The sequence below is a fragment of the Phaethon aethereus genome (assembly GCF_964289735.1).
Source record: "Phaethon aethereus genome assembly, chromosome: 3".
NCBI classification, from domain to species: Eukaryota; Metazoa; Chordata; class Aves; order Phaethontiformes; family Phaethontidae; genus Phaethon; species Phaethon aethereus.
The window spans coordinates 73,321,735-73,349,684 of record NC_138576.1 but is presented as its reverse complement, the minus strand read 5'-3'; the positions used below and the strand labels follow the sequence as shown (position 1 = coordinate 73,349,684).

The 27,950-nt window shown below is 42.4% G+C and overlaps 1 protein-coding gene across 2 annotated transcripts in view; it reads left to right on the top strand.

Moving 5' to 3' along the window:
• Window positions 1-808: 808 nt before the first annotated feature.
• PLEKHG1 (pleckstrin homology and RhoGEF domain containing G1) overlaps window positions 809-27,950 on the top strand; it is a gene marked incomplete at its 3' end in the record, with an annotated part of 47,395 nt that continues 20,253 nt past the window's right edge. For both annotated transcript variants that reach the window (XM_081997621.1, XM_081997620.1), the window contains exons 1-3: window positions 809-1,243; window positions 19,378-19,478; window positions 23,248-23,317. In XM_081997621.1, the coding sequence (XP_081853747.1) occupies window positions 824-1,243; window positions 19,378-19,478; window positions 23,248-23,317 (591 nt within the window). In that variant the 5' untranslated portion in view covers window positions 809-823. The remainder of the gene's footprint in view (window positions 1,244-19,377; window positions 19,479-23,247; window positions 23,318-27,950) is intronic.

The following is a 27,950-nucleotide window of genomic DNA, read 5'->3' as shown; positions in this document are numbered from 1 at the left end:
GGGTAATATTCTGGCTTGAGCTGCACAGTTTTAGAATGACTTATTTCCCCAGTAGAAAACTGAATTATTTGGCAGTACTCTTTCCTGTGGGAACGCTTTTTTTCAGAAGCTACATTATTTTCATTGGGAAGTCATTCTGGTTTTAGTGTTTTTGTACTAGCCACAGAGCTGGTAGTTGATAACTGCTTTTAGTTTTTGTTTGACTGCGTTGGCCTTATAGTTTTCAACATGAAAGATACTGTCTGGTGTTGCTGCGTGATTCTTGAGTTTTCCAAAGCCTCCAAGCCAGGGTCACTGCTCAGCTTGGAGATAGCAGGGACTGCTCCCGACAGAGGTTTGTTTTTTGTTTTGTTTTTTTAACCTTAGGGAAAATCTTTGGGTCTTATTTCTCTCCTGCACTGAGCCTGGGCAGAGCATGTGCTAGCGGCAAGCCCAACGCACAGGCACAAGAAGGACATGCCAGAGGCATGTATGTGAGCAGGAGGTATGCGGTGCCTGTGTAGTAGGCCCCAGTGGGAGGATCCACACCACCTAAAGAGCATTGGAGCCACAGTGACCCCCAAATTGCGTTGTTCTGGTTGTCTTTTAGTTAAAATAGAGTTGTGGCAGTTTTGTGTGCAAAAAGCTTTAAAAGTATCTGTTGTCAACTTTTGCGTTATGTGGAGCAGCAACAGTAAACCCACTTCTTCTGTTTATTTTTTTAGATGACTTCCACTTGCCTCTTGATGTTTTACCAGCTGTGACAGAGGCCCTTGACTCCAAGACAAGGGGGGAAGATTTGCACAAGGAGAGCAGACCTTTCCGCTACTGTGAAAAAAAAACCATGGACCTGTCAGACAGTGATCGCCCCATCAGCTTCAGCTCCACTTCCTCCTCTGCTTCCTCCAGAGACAGCCACTGCTCCTTTGGAAGCAGAATGACCTTGGTTTCAAACAGCCACTTGGGCTTGTTCAACCAGGATAAAGAATCGGGTGCCATCAAGTTAGAACTGGTCCCAGCCAGACGATTTTCCAGCAACAAGCCACGCAAAAGCTCCCCTGCAGAGCAAGAGGATCTTGAGGAAAGCCTTGAAAAAAGGCTAAGCACGCCACGGAAAGCAGAACCAAAAGGAGCAATCAAAAACTGTGCAATGTCCCTGGTCACAGAGCCCACCAGTCCCAAGCTCCTCTATGTAGACAGAGTCGTCCAAGAAATTCTGGAGACCGAGAGGATGTACGTGCAGGATCTAAAAAGCATTGTCAAGGTAGGAGTCTTGGTTAGGATGGCGTTAACTGTTCAATAATGCTATTTTTTACATTGTTTGATTTCACAGCAGGACAGATGGACCTGACAATGGAGCTGGCATTTGCTGGTCTTCATAAATTAGTGTAACATCATTGTTATTGTGTGTTTCTAGTTTTTATTTGATTTGATAAATCTAAGCTGTTACTACATGTTCATGAAGAAATAACAGAAGAAAACATTCTACAGTTTACAGCAGTAGTGAACAAAGAGTGGTAAAGTCTTTGCAGTAAATTTTATTTACGATAAAATGTACAGTGCTCTGTTTCCTAGAATGTATAGCAAGAAGCAAACAGCAGACCGCTTGTTTGCTCCCTTAAATGCTTTATCTGAAGGGTCTCACTTATTGGGTTTTCCCCCCCCAAATCCTAGTCCTGCAAGTTCTTTTTCTGCCTTTTTCTCTTTCCCTTTCATGCAGCTCACAGCTGCAGTCTGTTCATTCCATTTCCTTGGCCTGTAGTATTGAATATGGCATGTGTGTTTGCTGGAAAACCCTATTGTTTGGCTGTTATATGAAGGGATTATGTTTTCTTTAATACTAATTCTGAGTGGGTGGTGCTAATAAATGGGTGTAGCATTTATTAGCAGCAGTGAAGTTTTTGTCCAATCCCCAGATGAACAGTATCTTTCATTTCCCCTTTCTAGTACAGGGGAAAATATGGATAAGTCTGTCTGTGGATTGTTCTGCTCACTCCATGTACTTGTAACTGTGCCATCAGTCATATTCTTTTGTGTTTTTGAAGATGACAAGTCCCTTGGTTATCGTTTGTAGTCTACGTACTTAACCTATGTGTGTATGACTACCCACAAAGAAGGATTCCTTGTGAGGCACGTGTTTAATGCGCTGTTTATAGAATGTATAGCTTTAGGTAGCTGTATGAGGTCATCTGCAAAGGAAATAAGTCAGCTGGAGACACTCTCCCCACCTGCAGTTCCAACCCACTTGGTCCCCCAAGCAATGAGGAGGGAAAAACTTTAAGGCTTTGATAACACAAACGCGTGTCATGATTGAATACACACACACCCCCACACCCCTCAAAGTTCTCACAAAGAAGGCTTTTTCTGCAAGACTTCATTGGTTTCTGTAGCTGGTTCTGTTTCACTATATTCAAGTGTTGCCTAAGTTTCATTTTTGTGTGTTTAAGGTTGTCATCTGCCAGCTTCTGTGCGTAGTCACCGTATCACATGGGGCAAATGCTCTTGAAGTTATGAAAGAACTGGAGGAACTTACCTGTGAAATGCCCAAGCGCATTTCCTGCAGCAGTTAATAAACAATGAATCTTGAAAGCTTTGTGTGGCAGTAGACAGCCTATTTGAGAGACGGAGTGGTTGGCAGTGGGGCTTTTCTTAGGCAGGTGTTGAGGATCCAAGGGCTTCAAAGGAGTTCCTTCCCAGATGGTGAGGACAGCGGGGAACCATCTACCTCAGCCTGTGCAGCATGTTCTTCGCTTGGTTTCAGGGGAGGGAGGTGGGACTGGAGGGATGTTACAGAGGAGCCTGTTTTCTGTGTTTCTCAGGATTCCTTTCTCCCCAAGTTACCTTAGCGATGCTGCAGTGATTTACCTAACCAAGGGCGGGGGTTGTGAGAAGGATGAGAAGACTCCACAGACATCTGTAGGAGTGCTGTAGCCTTGTAGGATTTGATTATCTGGGCCTCTATGACTTCAGGCCATTTAGTTTGGCAGCCAGATGACTGGTGCTGAGCCAAACTAAGATGAAGGGAAGCAGCTTGATCTATCTTATTTTCCAGATAAACTTGGGTTGGGTTTTAGTAGATGGTTAGGAAATGGGATGAGAATGGGAAAAGGGGAGCTGGGGAAAGGTCAAAGGACAGCTGCTGCCCAAGAAGTGTGTGGGAACTGAAGAGATACCTGAAGGTGGGAGCTGGTGGAAGAAAGCATAAGCAAATGAACCAGTGCTAAGTGGAGAGAGAAAATCACTGGAGGGAAAACAATATGAGGAAATGCGAGAAAACCCAGGAAGCGGAAAGTTGAAGGGAGTATGAATTGGTTGGAACTGGAGCTCTCCAGTGAGTTCTGCAGCTGACTGCAATACAGCAGCTTATGTACACAGACTAAAAATAGTAAGGAGGTTTTTTGGGGTTTTTTTTGGGGTGGGTGTTTTTTTTTTTTTTTGCAGGGGGGGGGAGGGAGGAGGAGAACTAGGGCAACCCAGCTACAAAGAACTAAAAGCTGAAGAGATGTCAGACTGAGGATGGTATAAGAACAAAAAGGGAGAAATGAATAGGTACTATTTTAATTGCCTGCTAACCTCAGCTGAGAACCATTGGCACAGATCTAGTCTATTGGTTTTTGTTCCCTGGTAGTGGGGATTTGCTGATGCTACCTTCTCTGTAGACACTGGAAACATACTTAAAAAGACCACGTTCTCATTGTTGTTTCCAGCACTTTGAAACCACGCTAGAACTGGGAGGGTGTCAAAACTCATGTCCATGAATCCACTCTCTAAGTTTCTGGTGTAAAGCAAACCATGTTTGCCTGTGATGCACAGTCAAGCTTTTGGGGTGGCAGAGTTTGTTTGGTTTTTTTAATGTTTGGGGAAGGGGAGGTGTTGGGTTTTTTTGTTTTGTTTTATTTTTTAATAAATCTACATTCTTTCTGTCACCCAGATCACTAATGAGTATGTTAAACAGGTCTGGACCCAGTAATAACCCCTGGGATATGCAGCTAGTTACTGGCCTCCAGCTGGATTTTTGTGCCTTTGATCACCACCCTCAGGGCCTGTCCGTTCAGCTGATTTTCAGTCAACCTCACTATCTACTTATCCAACCCATACTTCATTAGCTTGTCTGTGAGGATCTTATGGGAGACAGTGTCGGAAGGCTTTCCTTTCTTTGGAAGAGGCTGCCCAGGGAGGTGATGGAGTCACCACCACTGGAAGTGTTCAAAAAACATGTAGACGTGGCACTTTGGGACATGGTTTAGTGGGCATGGTGGTGTTGGGTTGATGGTTGGACTTGATGATCTTAAAGGTCTTTTCCAACCTTAATGATTCCGTGATTCTGTGAAGTCAAGGTAGAAAATACCCACTGCTCTCCACTTATCTACAAAGCCAGTCATTTCATCACACAGAAGCTTATCAGGGTGGTCAGCTTCCCCTTGGTGAATCCATGCTGACTATTCTTGATCACCTTCTTGTCCTTCATGTGCCTGGAAGTGGTTTCCAGGATTAGCAGTACACAAATGTAAAGAACATACACAGCTGTACACAAATGACTCATTAACAGGGATGGTGTGAAATTGTATGTAGGATCCTGGTACTATTAATCTTATCCAAAGTCAGCTCATTAAGAGTTAGCCTGGCATAGTATTTTGGTCAGTGTCCTTTCAGCCTATGTTATCCTTAGAACATGTAGAGTTATCATGCTTGACATAAAGACTGTGGAATGAATGGGGGAAAACAGAATTTCATCCTTTTTGATGCCTTTATTGACTTAATACTAACAACAATAACAGCTCATTAATAAGTAAATAAATAAAAATAAACTAAAAAGGCATAACATCTATTGGCTTTTGAGAATCTCATGGTCTTTGCTCTTAATAGCGCCAAAATGCTAGACAGATGTAGAAATGGACTTCATAGGACATAGCTACTGTGATCTTTAACGGATACTGGAGACGTGCTGAGGTTGTCCCGCTTTCTTTTAAATTGCTGGTACAAAGTATTTCATGGGCTTAGGGTGAGTGAGAGGAGGGTATACAGGCACTATTTATCTCCTTTTGCCCCAGGATATGCTTTCAAAACAACTGCTTTTCTAGCCAGTACAGCCATTTTGCCTGTGACCTGGAAGAACAGTTGAATTATAATTGTTTTGAGGCATGCTGCTGTGATTCTTGCACAGGCAAGCATTGCAACAAAGATAGAGCAAACTTTTCCATTATTTGGTATGTTTTATCAGATGATCTGTTAAGTATAATTAAAATTTTGAATTAGTACAGCTTGAAGCATGTTTTGGGCAAGTTTGTCATGAGAAATCGGATACCTCTGCTTCCTGCTTGTGTCATGCTGACAGGTGTACTGGCCAGGGCAGAACCTGTAGACCTTCTCTTCAGGACCTAGCCTGACTTTTTCAAGTAGTAATTTAGTTAGAACAGGCATAAACATCAGAGTCACTTACTGAAGTAACTTTTTTTTTCCTGAGTACAGTGTTGTCCCACAGTTTATAATAAAAATGTGTTTTTCTCTTGCAGTTCATAGGAGTCCGAAGCCCATACACATAATTTGTACAAATGCTTGTAACCGTAGAACAAGACATCCACATCTGTGTTTTTACCTTTGTAAAATGAAGGAATAATGCAAATACATTGTTATAATACATGCTTCTGTCATGTTACATTAAATACACTCTCACAGTGATATCGGCCTGTTGAGACCATCTAGATCCAGTGCATGAACTGTAACCATTTGATCTAAGAACTCCTATCAGTAAAATAATATCAGTAAAAAGTCGTTGGCATGTATACAGTAACTAGAGGGGAATGAAGCATGTATTGTTGGTGCATTTCACAAATGTTTGATGCCAACGGAAGCTGAGCTTCAGGAATCTTGAACTCCATTTGAAATCTGTGAGACTTCTTTTGTGTGAATGGGTTCCTCTACCTTTTCACTCCAAATGTGACATTTTTTTAAACCATCCCTACTGGGCTAGTTGAAGTCTCTCTCCTGTCTCCTCTCCAGATCTTTTGTCCCTCCCCCCCTCTTTTTACTGAGAAAGTCCCATTCTCCTCTACACAGTCTTCTGCCTATGGTCTGCTTGCCCATCCATCCTAAGTCTTCTCTCAGTAAATCCTGTCCTTACCCACTGCCAGTCCATATTGTGTCATTTTCTCGTGTGATTTATCACTTTTTAGTCTCTCTTTCCCATGTTCATAGCGTTTGCTGACTCCAGAGCTCTCTCCATAGTTCTCTTGGTGGGTCTGAAGACACTCTTCTCAAATAACTTGTCACAGCCTTTTTGCAAGGTCTGCTCTAGCTCTCCCGCTATACCTCAGCTTTCTTTTCTTCTGACACATTCATTTCATCACCCATTCCTAATTTTTCTGCCCTCTTAAGGTCTGCTAACATTGTCTCCATCTTCTAGTGTCCATCAAGCTTTGTGCCTGTTTTCTCCTTCCCATCTTTCCATAGGACTCCTTTGTGTCTCCTCTGCCCTGGAACTGCACAGCACGCTTCTCCACATTGCATAAAGTTTGCAAAGGGTCACTGAGACACAGGAACAATCTTTTCCCTGCTCTTGCTTCAGAGGAGCAGATTTGAGCCAGATGTGACTGCCAGCATCTGAGAATGCCAGTTGTGGGTTAAGACCTTGTGAAGCCTGAGCTGAAACATGCAAGGACCATTGCTAAAAGTTCCTGTTGGGGATATGCGAATTGGAGGGGTTTCTTCCCCTTCCCTCCCCTCCACCCCCACAAATGGTCAAATCTGTGGTGATTTGGACGAAGATAGCAAAAGGCATACTCTCGGAAACAAAGTCTCCATTATGCTCTAGTCTGCTACTGCCTCTCCTTGAGATGTGAGGGTATGGTTCATGTCCCTGCTAGTCAGCCCGGGGGTGCTTGTCTTCTCAGGGGGAAAGGTCACCAAAATTTTTCAACATGAGCAAAGGAAAAAAAGGGCGTTCTTTCTCAAAAAGGCCTGGGGGAATGCTTTAGCTGATATCTTGTAGAACAACTCAGCAAGGAGGCAGGTTTCTGGCATGGAAAGCTTCATCCAAGGTGAGCAAGTCTGTCAAAGTTATTTACCTCTTGGGGGGTTGCGCGGGGAAGCCTCGTAAGGGGAAATGTTGGACATTTGCAGTAGATACGTGTTGTGGCACCAGTGATTAAGGGAAGCCCTTCTGAGAGGAAGACACTATCGGAGTTTTATTGTTCCCCGTTTCCTGCCTCCTGGTGTTATGGTTAGAGGATGTCTCTTTCTAAGTTTTAGACAATGAGGTAAAAAGACAACTCTGAAGACTGCAAGTGCACGTTGTCACTTCTTATGGCATGCTAGTAAAAGCATAGCTGCTTGTGCACTGGCTTTTCAGATAGCGTAACTCTGAGAAAGTTAATTCCTCCTAGGTTCAAAAGGTGGGAATCCCAATATAGCCAAGGCATCCCAGAATGTTTGTTCCCACATTATACTTCTATTTGCCATCTCTTTTTCTATGGATGCTAACCTACATGCCTGAGGGAAGTACCTTTAGATTGCTGACTTAAGTTGCCTGTGAAGATGTTACTCTGGAAGAGTACCTCTGTTTCGCAGTACAGACTTCTGGCACCCACCAAAAGAAATGGTTTGATTAGCAGACTGGCCCCTTGTGAGCATTTTGTAGGTGAGAAATTCCATGGAGTGCTTCAATGGAAAGTTTGTTGAACGATATTGAGAAGGTAACTGTGGTGTGAAATGATGTACCAGTCCCTCCTGTATAAGCATCCTGAATTTTATGGCACTGCTGTAATCATCAGACTGTAATGAAGGCACTCTCCTGAGGTTTTTCATCACTTTTATTTCACTCAGTATAGGGAGCGGTGATGTGTGGTCTCACAATTAGTGGTTTTTTTCAGTGCATTAAGGCCAGAAGCTAGCATACCATATCAGTGGCTGTAAAGCTATGGAGCAATACCTCAGCTTCATGTATAGGCACTGCAGGTTTGCAAGTCTAGTCTGTCTGACAAAGATTACTGACATACTTCATTTATTTGTCTTAAATCTTCAACACAAAAGAGAGAATACAGGTGATGTGTGTGATTTTTAGACAGTTTACTTTTGATTTCCTTATGAACAGAGTGATGATTTAGAAACAGGCTCTCCTCTCTGAGGCCAGCTGCAGAGACTGCCCCATGCAGAGAGAAAACACATTTAGTTTAGATTTAAAGTAAAACAGTGATACTCAGTGTGAGATTCTTCCTTCTTTGAAATTCGTCTTGCTATGACATTAAAAAGCAGTTAAAAGCAGAAAGAACAGCATGTGTGCTAACCTGACTAGGGATTGATCCTTATGCTTTTAGAAAATTTGCATGAACAATTTAAATTACCTGCAAAACAAATATTATATTCATGACAGTGGTAAGTTTAACTGTGATTAATATTTACTATACTTTTGAGCTGACGAACTTTCTCACTGGTTTTTTTTTTTTCATCCATGAAGAGCTGTGTCAAATTCTGATTGACCTCCTCAGGGAAAGTATGGGTTAAAAGCAAGGAAAGTTTTCTCCAGTGCTATTGAGATATGATAGCTGAAATGAAATTGTGCTTGAGGATCTCAGTACGTCTCTAAGAGGCCTTCTTGAAGTCCATGGGGTTTAAACAGAGTTACACCAGCATAATTTGGAGCAGAAAAATGTTCCACTTTAAAAATCTGTAATAAATTTGGAAGCAGCTGTATTGAAGCTGTTAATGTTTTGTTTTGTTTCTGAAGTTGCTGTTTAAAAATCAGAACCATAATCCACACTGGAGGCTGTTGAGAGGTAAGCTACCTAGCAACACCACTTACTGGAGGTATGTTACTGAACAGGTATAAACAGCTGGTCTGGCTACCCTTAAAGAAATACCTGAAGTAAATGAGACTTCTTCCTTCCGAGGCAGTAGGACTATTCAGTTTTCCCTGCAGACTGCTTGCTTCCTGGATGTGAGCCATATTAAACATCCTAAAGCAACCTAAAGTGATGGAAGTACACACAAACTGTTGTTTGTGTTTGTGTCTTAAATAGCTTTAGACCAGGTTATTTCTGAAACTCCAAGATCTTGAACAAAAGTATTTTGCCAGCTTTGTATGCTTTAAGCTTCTCATCATCTGTACCCTTAAATGAAACCAAAACAAAAGCAGAAACAAAACCCAAACCTTGTTTTTCTGGGCATATGAAAAGGATTCTGGGCTTTAGAAAAAAGATGTTTTATAGCTGCACAGTAGGAATATGTTGTGCTGTGAACAACCAGAAGTAACCTAACAAGCCACTGATGTGGTAAAGGCAACTGCTTATGTTGAGGCATAAACAGGGAGCTGCTTGTAAACTAACTCCATAGGGAATACGCAAAGCCAGGGTTAAATACACTGATGTGTGTTTTTTCCTTATCTGCATCATCACAACTCGGTCTTATTTCTGCTGGTAACATTCATAAATGTCTTTCATTCAGCACGTTCCTGAGTATTTGAAAGACGCTGAATAAAATGTCATTGCTGCCTTGTGTTTCCCCTACCTCTACTTTGCATCCAGTTCTTATCTTACAGCTAGATTGTAGAAACTTGTTGGGACAGGGACCGCCTTTGCCAGGTGATCGCTGAGCTTCAGCGCACGGCTGGGACCACATACATTGAGGCAGCACAAATACATAGCCATAACTTCGTGTTTGTGTCAAGGTCAGCTGTGTTTGGACAGCACAAAATAGTGAGTTATACTGCGGTAACAAATGAGCTGTCTATAAGCGTACAGTGAGCCTTTCTTGAGCTCTGGGTGGGAGACAAGCGGCGGGAACGGCTGCTGCTCTCCCAGGGAGCTGCAGAATTGCCAAAGAGCCCGGCTGCCACTGCTCTTGTCCCCTCTTTTCTTGCAGCAGGGCGCAGATGGCTCGGCCATGCTGTTTGCAACCTCCTACCGGCTTTCTAAACGCGAATGAGCGCAGATAAAAGGGTAAAAGTTAATCTTCTGTTCCGGAAAGCTTTATTCTTTTGGGAGGGGGGAGGCAAGGGGAAGACACAGTGCAATACCGAGCGCGCGACTTAAGGGTGCTGGTGGTGGGCAGCGGGCTCCTGGAGTGAAACTTCGCTCCTGTGACTGGGCGGCGGCGGTGCCCTTGGTCCATGAGATTTATAGATCCCTTCTGGAATTTGGGAAGTAACGAAAGAGAGATCTGTTCACCTCTGCCCTCCGGCTTGCTGTTGCTCCCTGGCAGCGGATGAGGAGCGTTACAGAGCAGCTCTGGGAAAGCAGGTTTATACAGGGTGGACAGCAAAACTGGGAGGAACAGGTCTGAGAGCTAAGAAGTGCAGCTTATGCTGTGAAATTTTTGGCAAATGTGTAAATGTCTCACAAAGATGATACCTTTTTTTTTGCAGAATGATTGGGATCTCTGTAAAGAAATTTTAGAATTTGGAAGTGATATCTTAAAGCCAAACAAATTCATGCATTTCCGGCCAGACTGCAGTTTCCGGAGTTTTATTTGCTTATTATGGCCATTTCCAGTTTCATCCATGGAAATATTTGACTACTTTGAAATTTGTTTTATCATTGTTACTAAATATTACTTGTTAGTGAACAGTGTTTTTCTAGTAATCCATAATCTTTAAACCTGAAGGTTTAACAAACCACATACCAGCCTGCCTCTCTCTCCTGCTCTTACCACTCCCACGGATTAAGGTGTGGAGGTAGCTGCTATTTTTTATGGTTTCATTTTGCAAATAAGACACTTTAAAAAGTTTTCACTTGCAAGCCACCCACTACGATACACTTCCATTTCATTGCTGTTCATATATTAATAATAAAAACCATTATTCATATGGCTTAAGTTCATATATTAATAATAAAACCATAAGTTTCTGGGAATGATGTGGTTACTAAAGTTAAGATAAATGTGTGTTTAGGTTGTATGCAGATTTTCTCCATTATGCTGGGTTTGCATTTTCATTCTTTGGAAAACAGACTCTTTCAGTTTCTTTTCTTGTGTTTTAAAATGAACATTTCTCTTCTGGAATGTCTCCTTTAACTTGTAAGCATATCAAGATCTCCTTTAGAAAATGTTAACATTCATTTTTCCTTACAAATTGGGAAAAAGTTTTTATTTAATAGGGCAAGGGTCTACAGCACAAGACTCGGGCTCCTTTCCTGGGTGATTCACACATTCAAAGGCTAAATATGCCTTAATAATTCTCTGTGCTTTGCTTGACTATGGTTCAATAAGGTTATCATCAGACCAACTAAGTTGTGTTGTGAGAATTAATTTATACATGTCCTGATGAACTTTGAGATTAATTTTTTTTTAAATTTGTGATTATTAAACATTTTCAGCTTGTACATTTAAAAAAAGCTCTAGGTTATTAAATGATGAACACGATTGACAATGATCATGTCAAGCCCCAGTTGCAGCCTTAGATTTTGAAATCTTTTAGAGCATGCACTTTTTCTGCCTAGCAGCCTCAAACTATTTGACATTCTGATTACTGTTTAATGTTTTCATTTGGCTGTCCTCATTACTGTAGTTTATTTCTTCTGTGTTTCCCCTTAACTTTAGGAAGTTGGTTAGATCGGGGCCTCACACAGCTCTTTAATGAAATATCAGTAAACTACTGACAGCATTTGTTATCATCCCATGATCTCCACCCGCTCTCTGAACTCTTTCTGCACCTCTGAGCAGAGATTTTGAGTGCCAGCTTCTGGGAAAAATTCCTGTAGCTGTGATTAGCAGTGGGTGCTGGCTGATATCTGAAGATAAACGTGGGACATGGTTTTAAACCAGTGGGTTACAATTTCAATGATTTAGTGTCTAACTGGGGTTATATGCAAGTTGCTATTCCCAGTGGTTTACCTATATCGTCTTTACAGATGATGAACAATTTAGGGAACTTGTCTCTGTACAAGCAGATGAGTGCTTTTAGTGCATCTGTATCAAATTACAGTTTGATTTAATTGACAGCCTGCATTCCAAGGTGTCTTTTTAAGATGGGAGAGTTTAGCATGAAATTCCTGCAGTTGAACAGGGGAATATTATTGAACTTTGACCGCATTTCATTAAAGCAAAAATTCACTTCATCAAAGAAGGTAAAATCCATGAAAGCGGTCCATCCCAGCAGGCTGGCAGTTGAATACTGGATCAACTGGTGGCAGGCTTTGACCCTCCAGAGAGCTTCGTAGATGCAGTGTTCCTTCTAAAATGGCTCATGGGACAAAGACAACACAAGAAGAAAGGCAATGGGCAAAAAGAAAAGACATAAAACCCTACACTGGTGGAGTAGTCATTGTGGGACCTGTGCCACCTTCCACCCCGGTCCTAGGAGGGAGCTGTGTGGCAGCGCTGGCAGCTGACATGGGCATCCTCTGACACTGGGGCAGGGGGGAGAGGGCGTGCAGAGCTTGCTTTAGGGGCTCAGGTTCTAAAGTGGTGAGGGGGAACCCACAGCTGCAGAAAGGAATGCTGCTACCTCACAGCCACGCACAGTGGCGAGGCTGTTGTCCTAGCCCAGGGACCCTATGGATGAACTCGGTGCAACAGCCTCGGGAGTGCTGAGGGACCTGTCACTGGCGAAGTTTTCCAGGTCAAATGCCTCAGTTTGGTTCGTGGGACTAGCTGTGGTCTGACAACTGGAAGTCCTGGTGATTGTTACATTGTTGAAGCTGATGTGCCCTAGAAATTTCTGACTTTGTATACAGCCCCACCTGTGCTCACGTTCTACACGGGCACGACTGTTCAAAGGCAGCCTAAACCAAAGAAAACGTGTTTTAGAGGTGCAAGACATAGTGTTAGGACTCAGGAATTCCTCAGTGCTAATTTCGGCTGACACGTACTCCCCTTGTGGCTTTCCATGCATGTGGATGAAGCCAAGGGGACCTACTGGGGTCACTGCTTCGGTCCTTAGTATCTGTAAATGGAGCAGTCTTCTAACACCTATAATGTAGGTGAGGAAGTCATGTTGACTATAGAAGGTCTGTCACTCAGGAATAGCTACATGAAAAAAAAATATTTTTATTCCCCTCCTCTTGTGTAGGTAAAATTTAACTTGATACTGTTAACTTTAACTTAACTTTAACTTAACTTGTTTGCGGGCCCCTGATTGTGGAAAGCATAGGGAGTAGTCCGTCATGATCACCTTACCCTGCAATGTTAAGCAGTGGAAAGAAAACTGAAATGTGCTTCTCTATTTTTAGTCTCTCTTCATACCATGTTCTCCCCATCGATCTTTGTGCTTTCTACAAGCAGCTGGCGAAGTATCGTCTTACTGTATCGCGGCGCCCGCTTCATTGCTGTTATCCGCAGGCTGCACGTGAGCCGACTGCACGTGTAAAGCGGGTGGCTCTGGGGAAGCTGGTCACAGACACAGGTGAGCGCAGTGTGGCTTCCTCCACCAGCTCCAGCCGGGGCCTGGGGAGAGGACTGGTGCTGGCGAGGCGGCCTCCCACCACTTCAGAGACTCCGCTCTTCTGCGTGGACGTGCGAGGGGAAAGGGAGTCAGCTGCAAACCGCGTCTAGGAACAGGGCGTGTAATGCAGACCGGTTACTTCGGCCGCTCCCCTTTGGAGGTTGGTGGCTGTCAGTGGTGGCAGGTGTTCTCCTCGCCCTTCTCCCTCGACGGCGGTAGGGCCGGTACTCCGCCAGCACGTAGGCAGGAGCTTCGCAGCCTGCAGCCGAGGCCCGGTGAAGCCAAGTTTCCACAAGGGCAGAGCTCCGCTAGCGCTGACAAGCGGCAGGCCCGTGTGCAAGGCACCCGGGGGCGTAAAGGGAACGGGAAAAGGGGAGCAGGAAAAGCGCGGAGCCCCGGAGCTTTCTGCTCCTGCTGCTGAAGTGAGCGGAGGAGGCCGCATCTCCAAGTCAGTGTCGTCGTTGGAAAGACCCTGGCTTTGGCTGCCGGATGGTGGCAGGGCAGGGCTGTGCTGTGGGAAGAGCGTTTGAGAAGTTCCTCCCCTCTCTGTTGGATCAGGAGAGGCAAGCTATTGAAGCACAGTGGCTGCCACTTCTGCTTCTCCTACGGAGGAGTTTCAGAAGTGGGAGGTTAAGGGCGTTCGTTGTCTTGATGGGCATGGATTTCTGCCTGCCATCTGGGGATAGGCCAGGCTGTCCCTGGAGGGCTGAAAATGGCGAGGACTTTGACATGGGATGAGAGGTGGGAGACGATTTTGAGTGGTTGGGCAAGCGTTTTCACTCCCAGAAGGGAAGGATGGTTTCAGTCAAGATGAGGCTGCCTATAAGTATGTGACCAGTTTTGGCTGGTTACAGAGACCGGAAGACAGAAGGCGAGGAGAGGAAAGCAGTCAGAAATGTGTTAAGTTTGGCTGCGTGAAATGCTTTGCTACAGGTGTCTCTGAGTAAACCACTGTGCAAATTACGGAAGACTTGCATTAAAACAGTGGGCTAGTCTTCTTCCATCATAGAAGGTGATGACAACAAAGATAATTATGTGTTTTAAGGAGAAATCCTGACAAAGGGGATTGAAATGGGAAGGAGGTGGATTTGATTTAGGTCTCAATCAGTCCTTGGACTTATGTAGCCAAAGGAACCAGAGCAAGAAAGCAAAGTGTGTATGGTTTACAAGTGCACCTTCACTTTGCAGGGTACAGCTGTACTTTGAGCAATTGAAAAGAGCTGCAGTGAGCTGCTCTGAACAGAATTCAGCATCCTTGGCCATCTGTTGTGGATAGTATGCTATTTTTTCACCCATGAGGCATTCAGAGTATGCTGCTGTACATGCCAAATAAATCTGTAAATAAAATAAATAATAAAAAGAAAGAATAGGAAAAAAAATCAGGCAAAAGGGGAATTGGTACAACTTATAATTACCTATATAATTGGCAAAATTACCAATGGGGAGCACGTTATAGCCGTTATTTTGTTGTTGTCCAGCTGTTGTCCAGCTTTCTCTTTGGTTGCAAGTATGTAGCTGGTTTGGTCAGCATGGCTCTAGCTAGCAGGCTACACACAGGATCCAGTTAGTGGTGTGTTTTCCTTCTGGCCTGCAGCCTGTTCCTCAAAGCAGTGTGGGAATAGGTGACCCAGGCTGCTGAACCACTTCAGTGGTTCCTCTTCTGTACAGTCATCTGATTTGGGCTATGTGCATCTGTGCTGGCTAGAGAGGAGACAGGCAAAAATAGGCCCGTGAGTATGGCATAGCATCTGGGAGTAAAAGCTGCTTTATCAGTAGCACAGACCTAGGGAATATCAAAAAACTGGGGTCTGAGTGATTTTATGGCACTGCCTGGATTTAGGTGCTGCTTGATTTACTATTAAATATTCCTTCTCAGGCTGCAACACTAGAAGTCACTGGCGTTTTGATTAGTGCCTGGGTTTAAGCATTTTTTTGATCAGAGACTGAGTTTTCCTGATATAAGTCCCCAGCTCTGGAGCCGTAGAGTGTGTTGCTGAAGTTGAGAGACATACAGCAGCTTTGCTTTCTCCTGCAGCCTGCGTTTAGGCGTTGGAAAGCGAAGTTTCCTGGTGACTAGAATCTTTTTTTCCTTCTTTTTCTGCTATTGATATTTAATCAAATTTTCAGTGTCTTGATAAAGGTGTACATATGCAACAACACTGCTCTTTCAACAATTTTGCTTATCTTTGGTGATTTCCACATACGCACAGTCCTGCCCTGTAAAGGGATTACTGAGAACTTCTATAGTATATATGTTTCTTGCAGGGTAGGATAAAAATTGATTCTTGTTTTACGAGGCAGTGGGGCTTTCACCCATTTTTTAGCATTACCATGTTAACATTACCGTTAACATTACTCATTTTAACGTGTAATTTTAACATTGCCACAGTAATGGCTGGCCTATTATTTATTATTGTTCATCCTATAGTCTGGTTTTAAAGCAAAGCGTGTGTCTCTCTTCAAAGGAAAACCTGGGTGGCTAGATGAAAATGTCCCGCTAATTTGTGTTCAGTTTCTAAAGCTTGGTCATGGAAAAAATTAGTTTAATCAATACGTGAAGATAGTTTTGCTCATTTGTTCTTTTCTTGACAGTTTTTTCTCATTTACAATTAATGTGATTATTTTTTTAGCCTCTGAGGTTAGTGTTGCCAGCACTTTGTTCATCTAGAGATCTTATGTGATTACGGAGGAGGAGACCACAGTCAGGGTATGCAGCTTCTAACAGACACTCCTTCTGTAGGATTCGGCGTGATGAAAGACAAATGAGGAGAACATCAAATCCAGCAAGGAAGGCAGGGCAGTCTGGCAAGAGCCTAGTTTTTGGAGAGTTTCAGGAAATCTGATGGAAAAATTATGCAATACCATTAGAGCAAACCTTGCTCCATAAATCAGTCTTAGGAGACTGCCATTCGTGGGGTTTTTTCCTCCTATAAAGTAGGCTGAATGTTTTTGCTGTAACTGCAGAGAAGCAATAAAAGGCTAGCGAAGGCAAAGGTTATAAACAAATCATTCAGTGCCGACAGAGGTTCCATAGATGCTGAGAAGAAACAAGTAAAATGAATAAGACCGGTACTCTGTTCTGATAAATTCCATTGATTTCTGCCTCGTGTCACTATGGTTGCAGCCTGCTCTGTCATCTTGCAGCTCCAAACCTTTTGTTATGGCTTCAGATGGTAACAGCTGTTCATACACTGCAGGAGGCTGCAGTGCTACCATGGGGGTAAAGTACCATTTGCTAAGAAATAATTTGGAAAAACCCTATGGCTGGGTAGCTTTGATCTGCCTGTGGTGTGATCCTTGCAGAGGACGCTATATGCCAATACTGCATCTGTTTCCCGGATGTGTTCAGGATAGCCTGTATTAGAACCCCGGTGCTCTATAAAGCGGTGTACCCAGAAGGGTCCCACTTGCTGTGTCAGTGCAAGCGCTGAGCTGCCGTGCTGTGCCTGCACTTCATCAGACCACTGTGCCAAGACCGTCCAATATCCACCTCTTTCTCATAAACATGGATATCTGAAGCTTTTTGCTGCTGTGACTAGCTTACTGTCAGCGCCACGTTAGGCAATTCATGTCTAGCTCGGCTGTCCGCTTGCGCATGTAAGAGCAACGTAAACATGTCTGCAGCTGTCAGGCTTGCACAAGCCTCAAGTCAGCAATATTAACAAAAAAATAGACAGCAAAAACCTGAAAGCAGTCTCCAAATCCTGCGTGATTCCCAAACAGTATGAGGTGCGATACGAGGTACCTCTGGATCCCAAGCAAACACCCGTCTCTTATTTACTCCAGGTAAGCACAAATCCAGCCATTAGTTTCTGGTTTGTTTCTGATGGGATGCTGGGAGGAGAAGGGGGCCTGAAGCGCAGTCATAAGGAACTTTCAGCAAAAGAGAGCACAAGCTGTGGGTGTGTGGTGTGACCTGATACTGGCGTACGCTACAGGAATGCTGGAAAACTGCCAGAGCACCTGCGGGCTACTGCTTGGCAGGAGCATTAGAAAGTACTTGGTTCCCTCTTTCTTACTAAGAGTTGGTAAAAGACTGGGAGGAGTATGCGTATGTGGAGGAAAACTGGGATAAGAGGACAAAAGGAGCACAAACTGGGTCATGCTTATAACACTGCCCTGTCTACAGTACTGGAAATAACTATGAACTGTTTGTTGAAGAAACCCAAGCTCCAGCTATGTTTAAATGAATGAGTTTGAAAGGAACTACTCTTTACTCGGTAAATACACTGTATGGAGTTACTTATTGTAAGATTTCCATTCTTCTGCAACCCACTCTATCATACCAGCTCAGGCTGCAGTATTTATACTCAGAAGCTGCAGAAGTGTAATAAAAAGCCAAGGACAAGTTCAGGGAACCCGAGGGATGCGGATCCAATGACTTACTGCACTAATACATTTCAAGGGCAGGCTTGGACTATGAGGCTGCTGTCAGCTAGGAGAGAAGGTAGAGTCCAGATCAGATGCCATCACAGAAGAGATGAGATGGCTCTCTGGGGACCTGCCTACTTGCCTGCCTGCTGCTGCTTGTTGCTCTTCTTGAAGATACTGAGGTCGCCTTGGAATAGGCTTGCTTGCTTTCCCTTGGCGAAAAATGGGTGGGTGATGAGGGGTACCTTTAACTGGAGGTGATGGAAGAGTGTGGATTATTGAGCATTAGGGTAGGTGTGGGGGGCAGGAAAGCCTACTGGTACCTAAATCTGATGGTAACCTAAACGGTTACACCTGTGACTCTGCTCACAGTATTTCAGTTGGAAAGAAGGGTATGGGGATGGAGGCTCAAGCACTGCAATTCTTAACCTTCCTTATGAGGGCACCTAAAATCCAAAAGTCGGATCCATGTTTGATCCAAACCCTTTATCTTCACGGGATTTACACAGAGAATAAATCTTGGCCAATGTATGTGTTCTATAATGCTTTTTTCTTTACGACTTTGGAACACAGTTATATCTTAGAAGTTTTCACGGTCTCATTGATGTTTTGCAGGGCTCCTTCCTTCCAGCGCCATGGAACGCTGTGTTGCTTTTGGGAGATTGCCACACCACGTTGTCTAGCCCCAGGCTAAAGGATTTTATTTATTTTTATTTCACATTGTTTCAGCTGTTTTCACTTTTACTTTATTTCCATCCTCCAGCAGAATTTCTTTGTGAATGTGGCAGCACATTGGGTTTCTTGGTTTATGAGTTGTAGTTAGTTAAATAGCCTGCTGGATTTGTTTGCCGTTATCTGAGAAATTTTAATACTGTAGCAGCAACCGAATGAAAGGTGACACTTTGGGAGCTGAGCTCTTAGCAAAGTGAGGGCAGAGGTGGGAAAGTTGTTCTCCCAGAGCACTGCTGAGCTGAGCTTTTTCTAGCTGTCTTGTTCCTATTCAATTAAAGTCCCTGGATGAGACACTATCACTCTTGTAAATACAAAAGGGAATCTTTGCTAGAGTATATAGCAATGTAATTTGCAATGTAACTGTATGTGTGGTTAAACTGCATGCACGTATATACATTGAGATCTGTCCTCTACAAACTCTGCATTGTTTTCTTAACTATGATTAAAAAAAAAAAACAACAAACATTTGTGGTGATTGCTTTTCTGAGCCTGCGTTGCTTGTATGCTTTCTGCTCTCCATTATATAGGTTTTCTGTTACTAAGACTGCATTAAGTGACATTCTTCACCTCTTATTTTTACATTTTTTGTCTTTGAACCAGTTAAATGATCAATTAAACTGTCATTGTGAATGATATCTGAATACATTTGTATATCATTAGCAAGAGAAATGACTGGCTGTCCCATCTGAGGGCTATAACTTAGCGTTCAGTCTTTTGTTATTTTCTTGGTTTCAATGAACAGATAAGTACTGTTACCTTTCATAATAGAGTGACTGTTCACAGAGGGGCTATTGAAGGCTTTACTGTAATAATAAGGTGAAACTGATATGAAGAGACTCATCTTGTAGAATAAAACATAGCTCTGTTTACTGGTCTAGAAAAGGAAGAAATGTCTGAAGGCCTCCTTCTCATCTCTCTTGTAGGATTACCTCGACTGTATCACTGACCAGACCAAGCTCTCCCTGGGGACGGAAGAGCGATCAGCCCTGTTTGGAAACATACGGGATATCTACCATTTCAACAGGTAAATTCATATTTAACTAAATGTAAACAGTTCTGTGTCAATGGGGAGGGAGCAAGCCAAGCAAATACTCTTTTATCATTTTAATACAGCCAAGATATATAAATTGAGAATGGTCTATCTTTGATTCTCAGTAGGGTTGGTTTACTGAGATCAGATTTTTTTTAGCTCTTTATTTTATGAATCAAATGTGGTCTCCATTTACTTTTTTTTCTTTTCATGCTGAGTTTTTCCATTAATTAAAGCCTAACCTGCTCTGTGCCGTAACTGAGCCTAATGCAAGACCACTGTGAATGAAATTCTTGCCTTACTAGAGATGTGGTTTTATTCCTGTTATATTGGGTCCTTTTGTGTAGCGATATACATCACCCAGATCTGGATTTTGTAGTGTTTTATACTACTAGGGCCTCCTTGAATTAACTTCGCAAAACTGTGTTCAAGTACCTTTCCATTTATTGAAGGCTTCTGTTCAATATCTTTACAGCCTTCTCTAAAACACCGCAGGTAGGGTTCTAGTGTATATTAGGAGCCTGAAGTAAAACTTCTTGCTTGTTTAGCTAGTGACACATTGTGTGGGACCTGCAGTATCTGCAGTTTTAGGACCATGCTACTGCAACTTTTGTCTGAATCCTTTGTTACTATAAAAATAATTAACTTATTTAGCATTTAAGGAAAACCTGAATATTCAATTGATGCAAGAAATATATTGGCATAAAGTTCCCACGTCTTTTATATCCCATTACTCCTGTAAAAGCTCTCTTAACTTTGTTATAGTTGACAAAACATCTCCCAAACTACTGTGTTCTTCAAAGAAGAACAGATAATTTAATTGAATCAAAAGAGGATTCTGAAGTGGAAGACTAGTGTCAAAGAGCATCTTCAATGTTTTTCCATCATCATGGGAAGCTACTTTAAAGTGCTTCAGCTGCTGGGATTGCTTTTCATTATTGAAGGGAAAAGTGGGGATGGATCTATTCAGAACTTGTGGACAAAGCTGAAACCTAAAATCCTTTCCTGAAACTTAAAACAGCTACTGCAGAGTAACGGAAATACACTTAACTAGAAGAGAGCTGCTGTGCCCTGCTTCAGCTACAACAACTGACTTGACTGAATGTCTGAACGATGGAAAATGCATAGTGGTAGCCTGATCGTGTGTTTTAGAGCCATGAGACAATGTGAGCTTACAGCTTCCCAGAGGTCACAGGATGGAAAAAAAAAACTTTCTGGACATTATATTTTCTGATCATTCAAAAGCTAGAGAAATGGCAGACTTGGTAGCTAGGACACATTTATACCAGCATCATTGCAAATATTACCTAATAAAAATACCTTCAGGTATGATCAGCCATTATAGAGAATAACTGAGTTGCAGCAACAACAACAACAAAAAGTATTTGCAGAGGTTAAAAAGAACAAAAAGAAATTAAAAGAAAAAAATCAGGTTTGGGCAGTTTTAGAGATAGATATGTTACATGGTTAAAAGTCGCTGAAAAGTTGTCCAAAGCCTCTAGTAAATTACTAATGTATTTCAGGCCTTCTCATTTAAAATTCTACATGGAAATTGTGAGCCTTAGAAGACTGAACACTCATTGTAGATTCCCAATATAGCTTCAGGGATTAAGTTCCCTCCTGTGTGAAACTTGGCATGTAGCTTCTGGGTCCTAAACATACTCTAGAGCCTTTCTATTTATTTTTACCTTTGAAAAAGGTCCATTTGGCAGTTCTGTGTTAATAGTTTCAGATGCTTTTTGTGAGCATGATTTTATAGTTTCAGAATCACCTTGTTTTCCTGAACTTTGAATTTGACCATTAATCAATGATCAAAAGTTTTAGTCTTGGGGGATTTTTTTTTTGACTTTGTATAGATCTGAGAAATTTCATTTCAGTAAATGGGAATTTCTCTCCGCTAAACAGCTTACAATTTTTAGGTGTTACCTTGAATGGCAGAAATGATGGCCTGGATGGTAACTGTTATTTTTACAGTGCTCTTACCAATCCCATTCTTACCAGCCAGGTGAGACAGAAGAGAGTGCAGTATAGGCAACAAAATCTTTCAAAGCACAGCCCTTACGCTAGTGGCTTGTGTCTTCAGCACAAGCCCATAGGGTATTTACCGCATAAACTTGGACTCATTGCATGAATATATAAAATCTTGCAAGTGTTGCTTTACTCTATCCTGTAGGAGAAATAATGTAGTATTATGGGAGACCAGTAGGAATAAAATGGCAATCAAGGTGCTACATACTCTAAGCCATCAGAAGAACATCTGCCTGCCAGACAGCAGGAATCCTCTGAGCCTCTTCAGTGTGTTTGATGTTATTTCCAAAACTCATGTGTGGAACAGTCAGTCGTTGTAACTAATGGTTATGGTGGCCATTGCTACAGCTTGCTGCTTTTGCTGATGTAAAGGGGGGTCAGGAGCGTGGGCTATCAAGCAAGGGTCACATTTTTATTCCAATTTTGATGAAGGGAGAAATTGACGTGTGGAGGTTGTTTCTGTACAGAGCGTCTTAGTGACCACTGAACCTCAGGTCTTTGTCTGTCTTTGTTCCTTCTGACTGATTGCTGATTTCTCCCCTTCCTTCCTCCAGTAATTAGAGAAGCAAAGAACAAGTCAGGAAACTTTTCTGGTTTACTCCTTTTCTTACTCACAGAGGGAAATTGTGTCTCTTAAAGGGGAAAAGGGTAGTTCCCTAGATACAGGCTTAGCAACTCTTATGTGAAACTCGTTCAGGGAACCAGCTGTGAACTGGGAGAAAAGTAGCCCTAAACGGAAAATCATCTGATGAGAAAGCGGCGGGGGGGGGGGGGGGGGGGGGAGTGTAGGAGGAGAAAAGTTCTGTCAGAGAACAGTTTGGCAGAAAACTCAGTTTCTTCTCTCATTTTTCTGAGTGCATCTTTCAGTAAGACTAAAGGCTCTTTGGATCAAGGAGAGATCTTTGAGGTTGTTTTCTTCTGCTTGAACTCTTTCTTTCACTGAGTTGGCTTTTGAGAACTGAGTTCCATACAACAGTGAACATACTCCCTTATTGCTTTGCTCCTGTTACAATGAATTCATTTCCTGCTTGGCATGTCAAAAATATAAAATCCTCTTGGTGAGGTTTTATTTTTATGCATGTAGAATTTATATATTCCTGTCCAGAAAACTTCTTCCAGGCTAACCATTTTTCTTCAGTGAAGAGACCCACTAAAGGTAGACAAATTTTCCCGAGTGACCTTATTACCATTCTTCTCGTATGTGTAATACATCCCTGGTTCTCATCTGTGTTTTTCAGACCAGCTCCTCATCTCCCTCAGTCAAGCAAAGCTTTTAGAACATATGAGGCCTTTATAGGACAGGGCATGTACTTCATTCTCTTTTAAATTTTGTTAGTTTTAAATTGTGTTAGTTGAAATACAAGCTACACGACTACCTCACTACACCACTATGAGTATTGTAGAAGAGTTGTCAGTCTGAAGGAAGGGGCTCAGCTTTGCTTAGGAGATCAGCAATCCATGGTCATTGTGCTGACTGAATTTTTAAGTATGTGGGAATATCATTTCCTTAGGGTGCTCCTCTGCCTCCAGACAAAAAAACCCAGCAGCTATGAATGTAGGGCAAAGAAGGACATCAGAGGGGTTCTTGTTCCCTTTTTAGCACCCTTTGTATCATTAAGTGCTTTAGGCATCACTGCCATGAATGATGAAGCACTGTCTGGCTCTGAATATACAGATGTGTATATTCCAAGGTGTGCCATAATTGTCTTTGCTTTTCCTGTTTTGTTTTTTTTAGTGAACTTCTGCAAGATTTGGAAAACTGTGAAAATGATCCTGTGGCTATAGCAGACTGTTTTGTTTCCAAGGTAAGTGGCTACTGCAGGATATGCAGCACAACACCAGTTGCAAAGTGATATGGGGGAGTAAGATTAATTTATTAGTATTTGAGACCTAATTCTGACAGCTTGTATGACTTCAACTAAGAAAAGTTAGCAAATCTATGGAAAGGGAAAGGAATTTCTCTTAGCAGGTGATAGGGATATGTCTCTGATTTGCATTTTAAAAAAAATCAAGAAAAAGGTGTTATTTTCTTCAATAAGTGTATCTGAACTGGTGAAGCTGTTGATCTAGAGTTCATGTTTAGATTTTTTTTTTTTTTGTGGAGTATTACAGAGATTCTTTTTTTTCCCCTCCCTTTTTTTAGTATAAGTGATCAAGTGGTACTCCAGTTATGACTTGTCAGCTTAAAAACAACTAGAGGATATAACTTCGCTGCATTTTAGAAAAGGCAATAATCTTAACATACTTGTGGCCATATTGTTTTCTGAGATGCATTTTTTTCCTGAGTTCAGCAGCCATAGCTTTAATTTTCTTTTTAAAGGAGGTGGCCCAAGGTCTAGCCTTAAGATTCAAATCTCATTCTCTCTGGAATACTTTGAATTTTCTGAACATTATCTGACATCTTTATTCTGTTGGGCAATTCTGAAGGCAAAAATATAGAGAAGGAGAAGTTGTTAGGTGCAGGAGAAGTACAAGGTACTCAAGTAGGTGTCCTTCATTGTAGGAAACCCTAGAGAGCCAATCAGTGAGAAGGGGAATGGCTACAATGGGTAGGACAACAAGAGGCAAAGTACTTTGGGCTACAGATGACTCTAGTTCACTGCAGACTTCACCAGAGTGTACATGTGCCTTGAATCTGTAGGGCCCAAATGCTTTAAGAAATAACGCCATCTCCATGGTATTCCTGGGGGAAGAGGAGTCCAAGAAGGGGCATGTAGCTGTTTAAATATGGATAATCTCTCTGTAGGTGTGTCTGCCTTTTTCCATAATGAAAAAACCAACAAAACCAAAAAGCCAAACCCTGTCATGTTTTATACTTTGTCCTAAACTCAGTATTGCCAGCACCAAGCATCCAATGTAATAGGTCTAACACAAGGATCTAGGATTAACTGGACCACCCTCTCATGATGGTCCAGTAATTTGTTTGTCACTGTTGTGATACAAGGGATTTTATCATAAAGGGGGGTGATGATACCAACTTAGTACTGCTGTTTCACCGGATCACTTGCTTGAAGTTGAGTTTGGGAAAAGCTGTTACTTATTTAGTAATTGAACTTTTGTAAGCACTGAGATGTCTTAGTGTTGGCACCACTGCTGTGAAAGTAGGATGTATTTTTGCCCCGTTGCAATGGGATTTATGGCATGTTGTTACTGCTCCAAATAGCATATATTGAATTGAAGGAGAGAGAATGGCATAAAAGCAAGTGCAAAGTCCTGCTTCTGGCATGGCATGCACATGCATTCTGCCATGTGCACACTGGGTCTGGCTGACCAGAAAATGGCTTGGAAAAAAGGACCTGGGATCCTGGCAGACAAGAAGTTGAGCATAAGTCAGCAGAGTGCCCGTGCAAGTGAAGGTCAATTGTGAGGCCTTCAGGATATTTACAAATACCACAGTTTGGAACCGGTAGATCTTTTGCTGTATAGCTTGCTTATAACCGGGACCGCTGGGACTACTCCTGGCTGGGACATGAAACAGAGGTGGTGCAAGTGATAATAGCAAGTCCAGGAAAAATTTGCGCTCTTATTCATATTGGCCAGCTGAGAGGAGTTTTCTGGTAGACTTTTTGGTCATTAGTTCCAAAATCCATCTGCATATCATTGCTTGTGCTTTTTGTTCCTTTGTCAAATGCTTTTAGCATTTGTATTATTGGCAGGCAAGTGCCTGATGGCTCAGAAATTGCTAGAGATTGCAGTCCTAACAAGTATTTTTTAGCTTCATCCAGACAAATGCAAACACTTAAAAGCAAAATCAAACAATACCAAAATAACCCACAGTTCTGGTTTTGGCCGTGAAGATGTCATTACAGCAACTGCTGACTGTCTTAACAGACTCCAGTTGTCCATTCTTGGTTGCTTGTATCTTCCCAGCATTGAGCAGTGGAAATAAAACTGCCTTTTTTGGCAGTATGCAGTCCTTCAAGTCTTGCGGGACTTTGGCCATTTATTGTTTGATTGCTTTGAGTGTGCTAGATCTTCACTGTGAGTTAAGCACAGGGATAATATCATGCTGAAGTCATAGCTCACAGCCTTAGCTAATGGATGTAGCTCCGCTGGAGCTGCTTTAATGCTTCCAGTGGAACTGTGCTTAGGTTACACGACCTCTGGTTCTAGTGCCCTTTTTTTCACCCTACTGGTTCAGTTGTGAATACCGTAGCTGGGAATTTACACATATAATCGAGTTTTCACTGTAGGTACTGTGTTTACTTCTTGCATTTCATGAAGCTCAGTAATTGCATAACATAATAGCCATTTCTTTCTTCAGGATTCATGTGAAATGACATGAAGTTAGTTTGCATCTATAGCAGAACAGTTATGGTTGAAGTAACTCTGGAGCTTGTTGGAACTAAAATGTTTGATATCTGTGAAAACATCTAGGGAGCTTCATTTTGTAAGGTCTACTTTTGGACCATATTTGATGGATTGTTTCCTTGACCTTGACTTCGTCATTTGGTTTTGCTCAATGCTGTATAGCATTTTGTACTTTCCTCACGCAATCATACATCACTGTGTTTCCTGTGTACAACTTTCATGCTTGAGTAGTAAACAGCTTTGCATCTTTTACTTTTAAGGGAAATAGAGTAAGGATTATCGTAGAATCGTTAAGGTTGGAAAAGACCTTTAAGATCATCAAGTCCAACCATCAACTCAACACCACCAAGCCCAGTAAACCATGTCCTGAAGTGCCACGTCTACATGTTTTCTGAACACCTCCAGTGATGGCGACTCCACCACCTCCCTGGGCAGCCTGTTCCAATGCTTGACCACTCTCGCAGTAAAAAAATTTTTCCTAATATCCAATCTAAACCTCCCCTGGCGCAACTTGAAGCCATTGCCTCTTGTCCTATTGCTAGTTACTTGGGAGAAGAGACCAACACCCACCTCACCACAACCCCCTTTCGGGTAGTTGTAGAGAGCGATAAGGTCTCCCCTCAGCCTCCTCTTCTCCAGACTAAACAACCCCAGTTCCCTCAGCCAATCCTCCTAAGACTTGTGCTCCAGGCTCCTCATCAGCTTCGCTGCCCTTCTCTGGGCACACTCGAGCACGTCAGCATCCTTCTTGTAGTGAGGGGCCCAAAACTGAACACAGTATTCGAGGTACGGCCTCACCAGTGCCGAGTACAGGGGTACAATCACTTCCCTACTCCTGCTGGCCAATCAAATCACATTAGTGCACTTCGAAGAAAACCTCACAGTTGTGGATTTGAGTCTTTATCTTAACATTTGTTGCACTGAGTGCCCAAAGTAAGTAGCTCCTAAACCGGCAGCTTTTATTTGTTAACAGACTTCAGCAAGATGTCTTTAGCGTAAACTAGCTAGTGACATAGAACTAACAGATAAAACAACCATGCAAAGCTATGACTGTATATAAACAGAAATATTTAACAACTTGCAACATTGTATGAAATCCCTCTGCTTCCAGATATTTTAATTGATTAATAACCCACAGGCATCTGTAGACACAAATGCAGAAAAGCATGCTTTTTAAAAACCTGCTGCCCGGTCACAAATTGCTGCCTTCACTCTTCTGCCCCAAGATGCAGATGATGTGAATGAGTATTTTTTTCAAACAGTGTGGGATGGCTGCTGCACGGAAAGAACCTGCCACTGAGGGTCATGGTATACTAGTTTAGTTTCTACCGAGCTCTGGTTCTGCCTCTTTGTCTAGAGGAACTGTATTAATTCTAGTACGCTAAATGTCTTGGAGACATTTTGCTGGTAACTGTAATCAGCAGCTGATAAAAGGGTTCCAGTGCAAGCTTAGCTATAGCTTAATTATTCACATTAAAGTTTGTTTATATGTCGTCTTGCCAACTCAGTCTTTCATTTTCATAGTAATGATGCCAATGTTAATTAGAATATTGACTTCAGTATTCCTCATGTTTACATTTAAGTGAGTTGATGTAAAGGAGAACTTAATTCTGGCACATCGCTCTTCTCACTCAGCACCTCAGAAATTCAGAACATACGTTTTCTGAAAGACACACCAACATCTTAACCAAGGGGAAAGGGAGAATTACTGTAATCCAGCATCTCATTAATGAAGAGGTGATCCAGACAATTGGCTTCAGTTTACGCTCTGACTCAGCTCATTTTCTCAGTCTCTGTTTTCTTTTAAAGTGCCTTTTAAGGCTGTAAAAAAGCACAGTGCACCAGGAGTTGAGAGAAGATCAGGGCTGTAGCCATGTGTTTGGCACTTCATTTCATGAGGAGGAGACGCACAGTGAATCGGTTCAGTGACGGGGGACAAGCTAAGTATAGCTGGGATCTTATGGTGCTTGGCTTTGCTCTTCAGGGTGACTTGTAGTCACAGGCAGTGCAGATGAACTCTCGGCTTGTGTCTCAGTTTGTGCACCCTCTACCACACCAGCTTTGGGGCCCCAGATTAAAAAAGATCTCTGGAGTGATTCCATTCTCCACACAGAGATGATTTTTTAA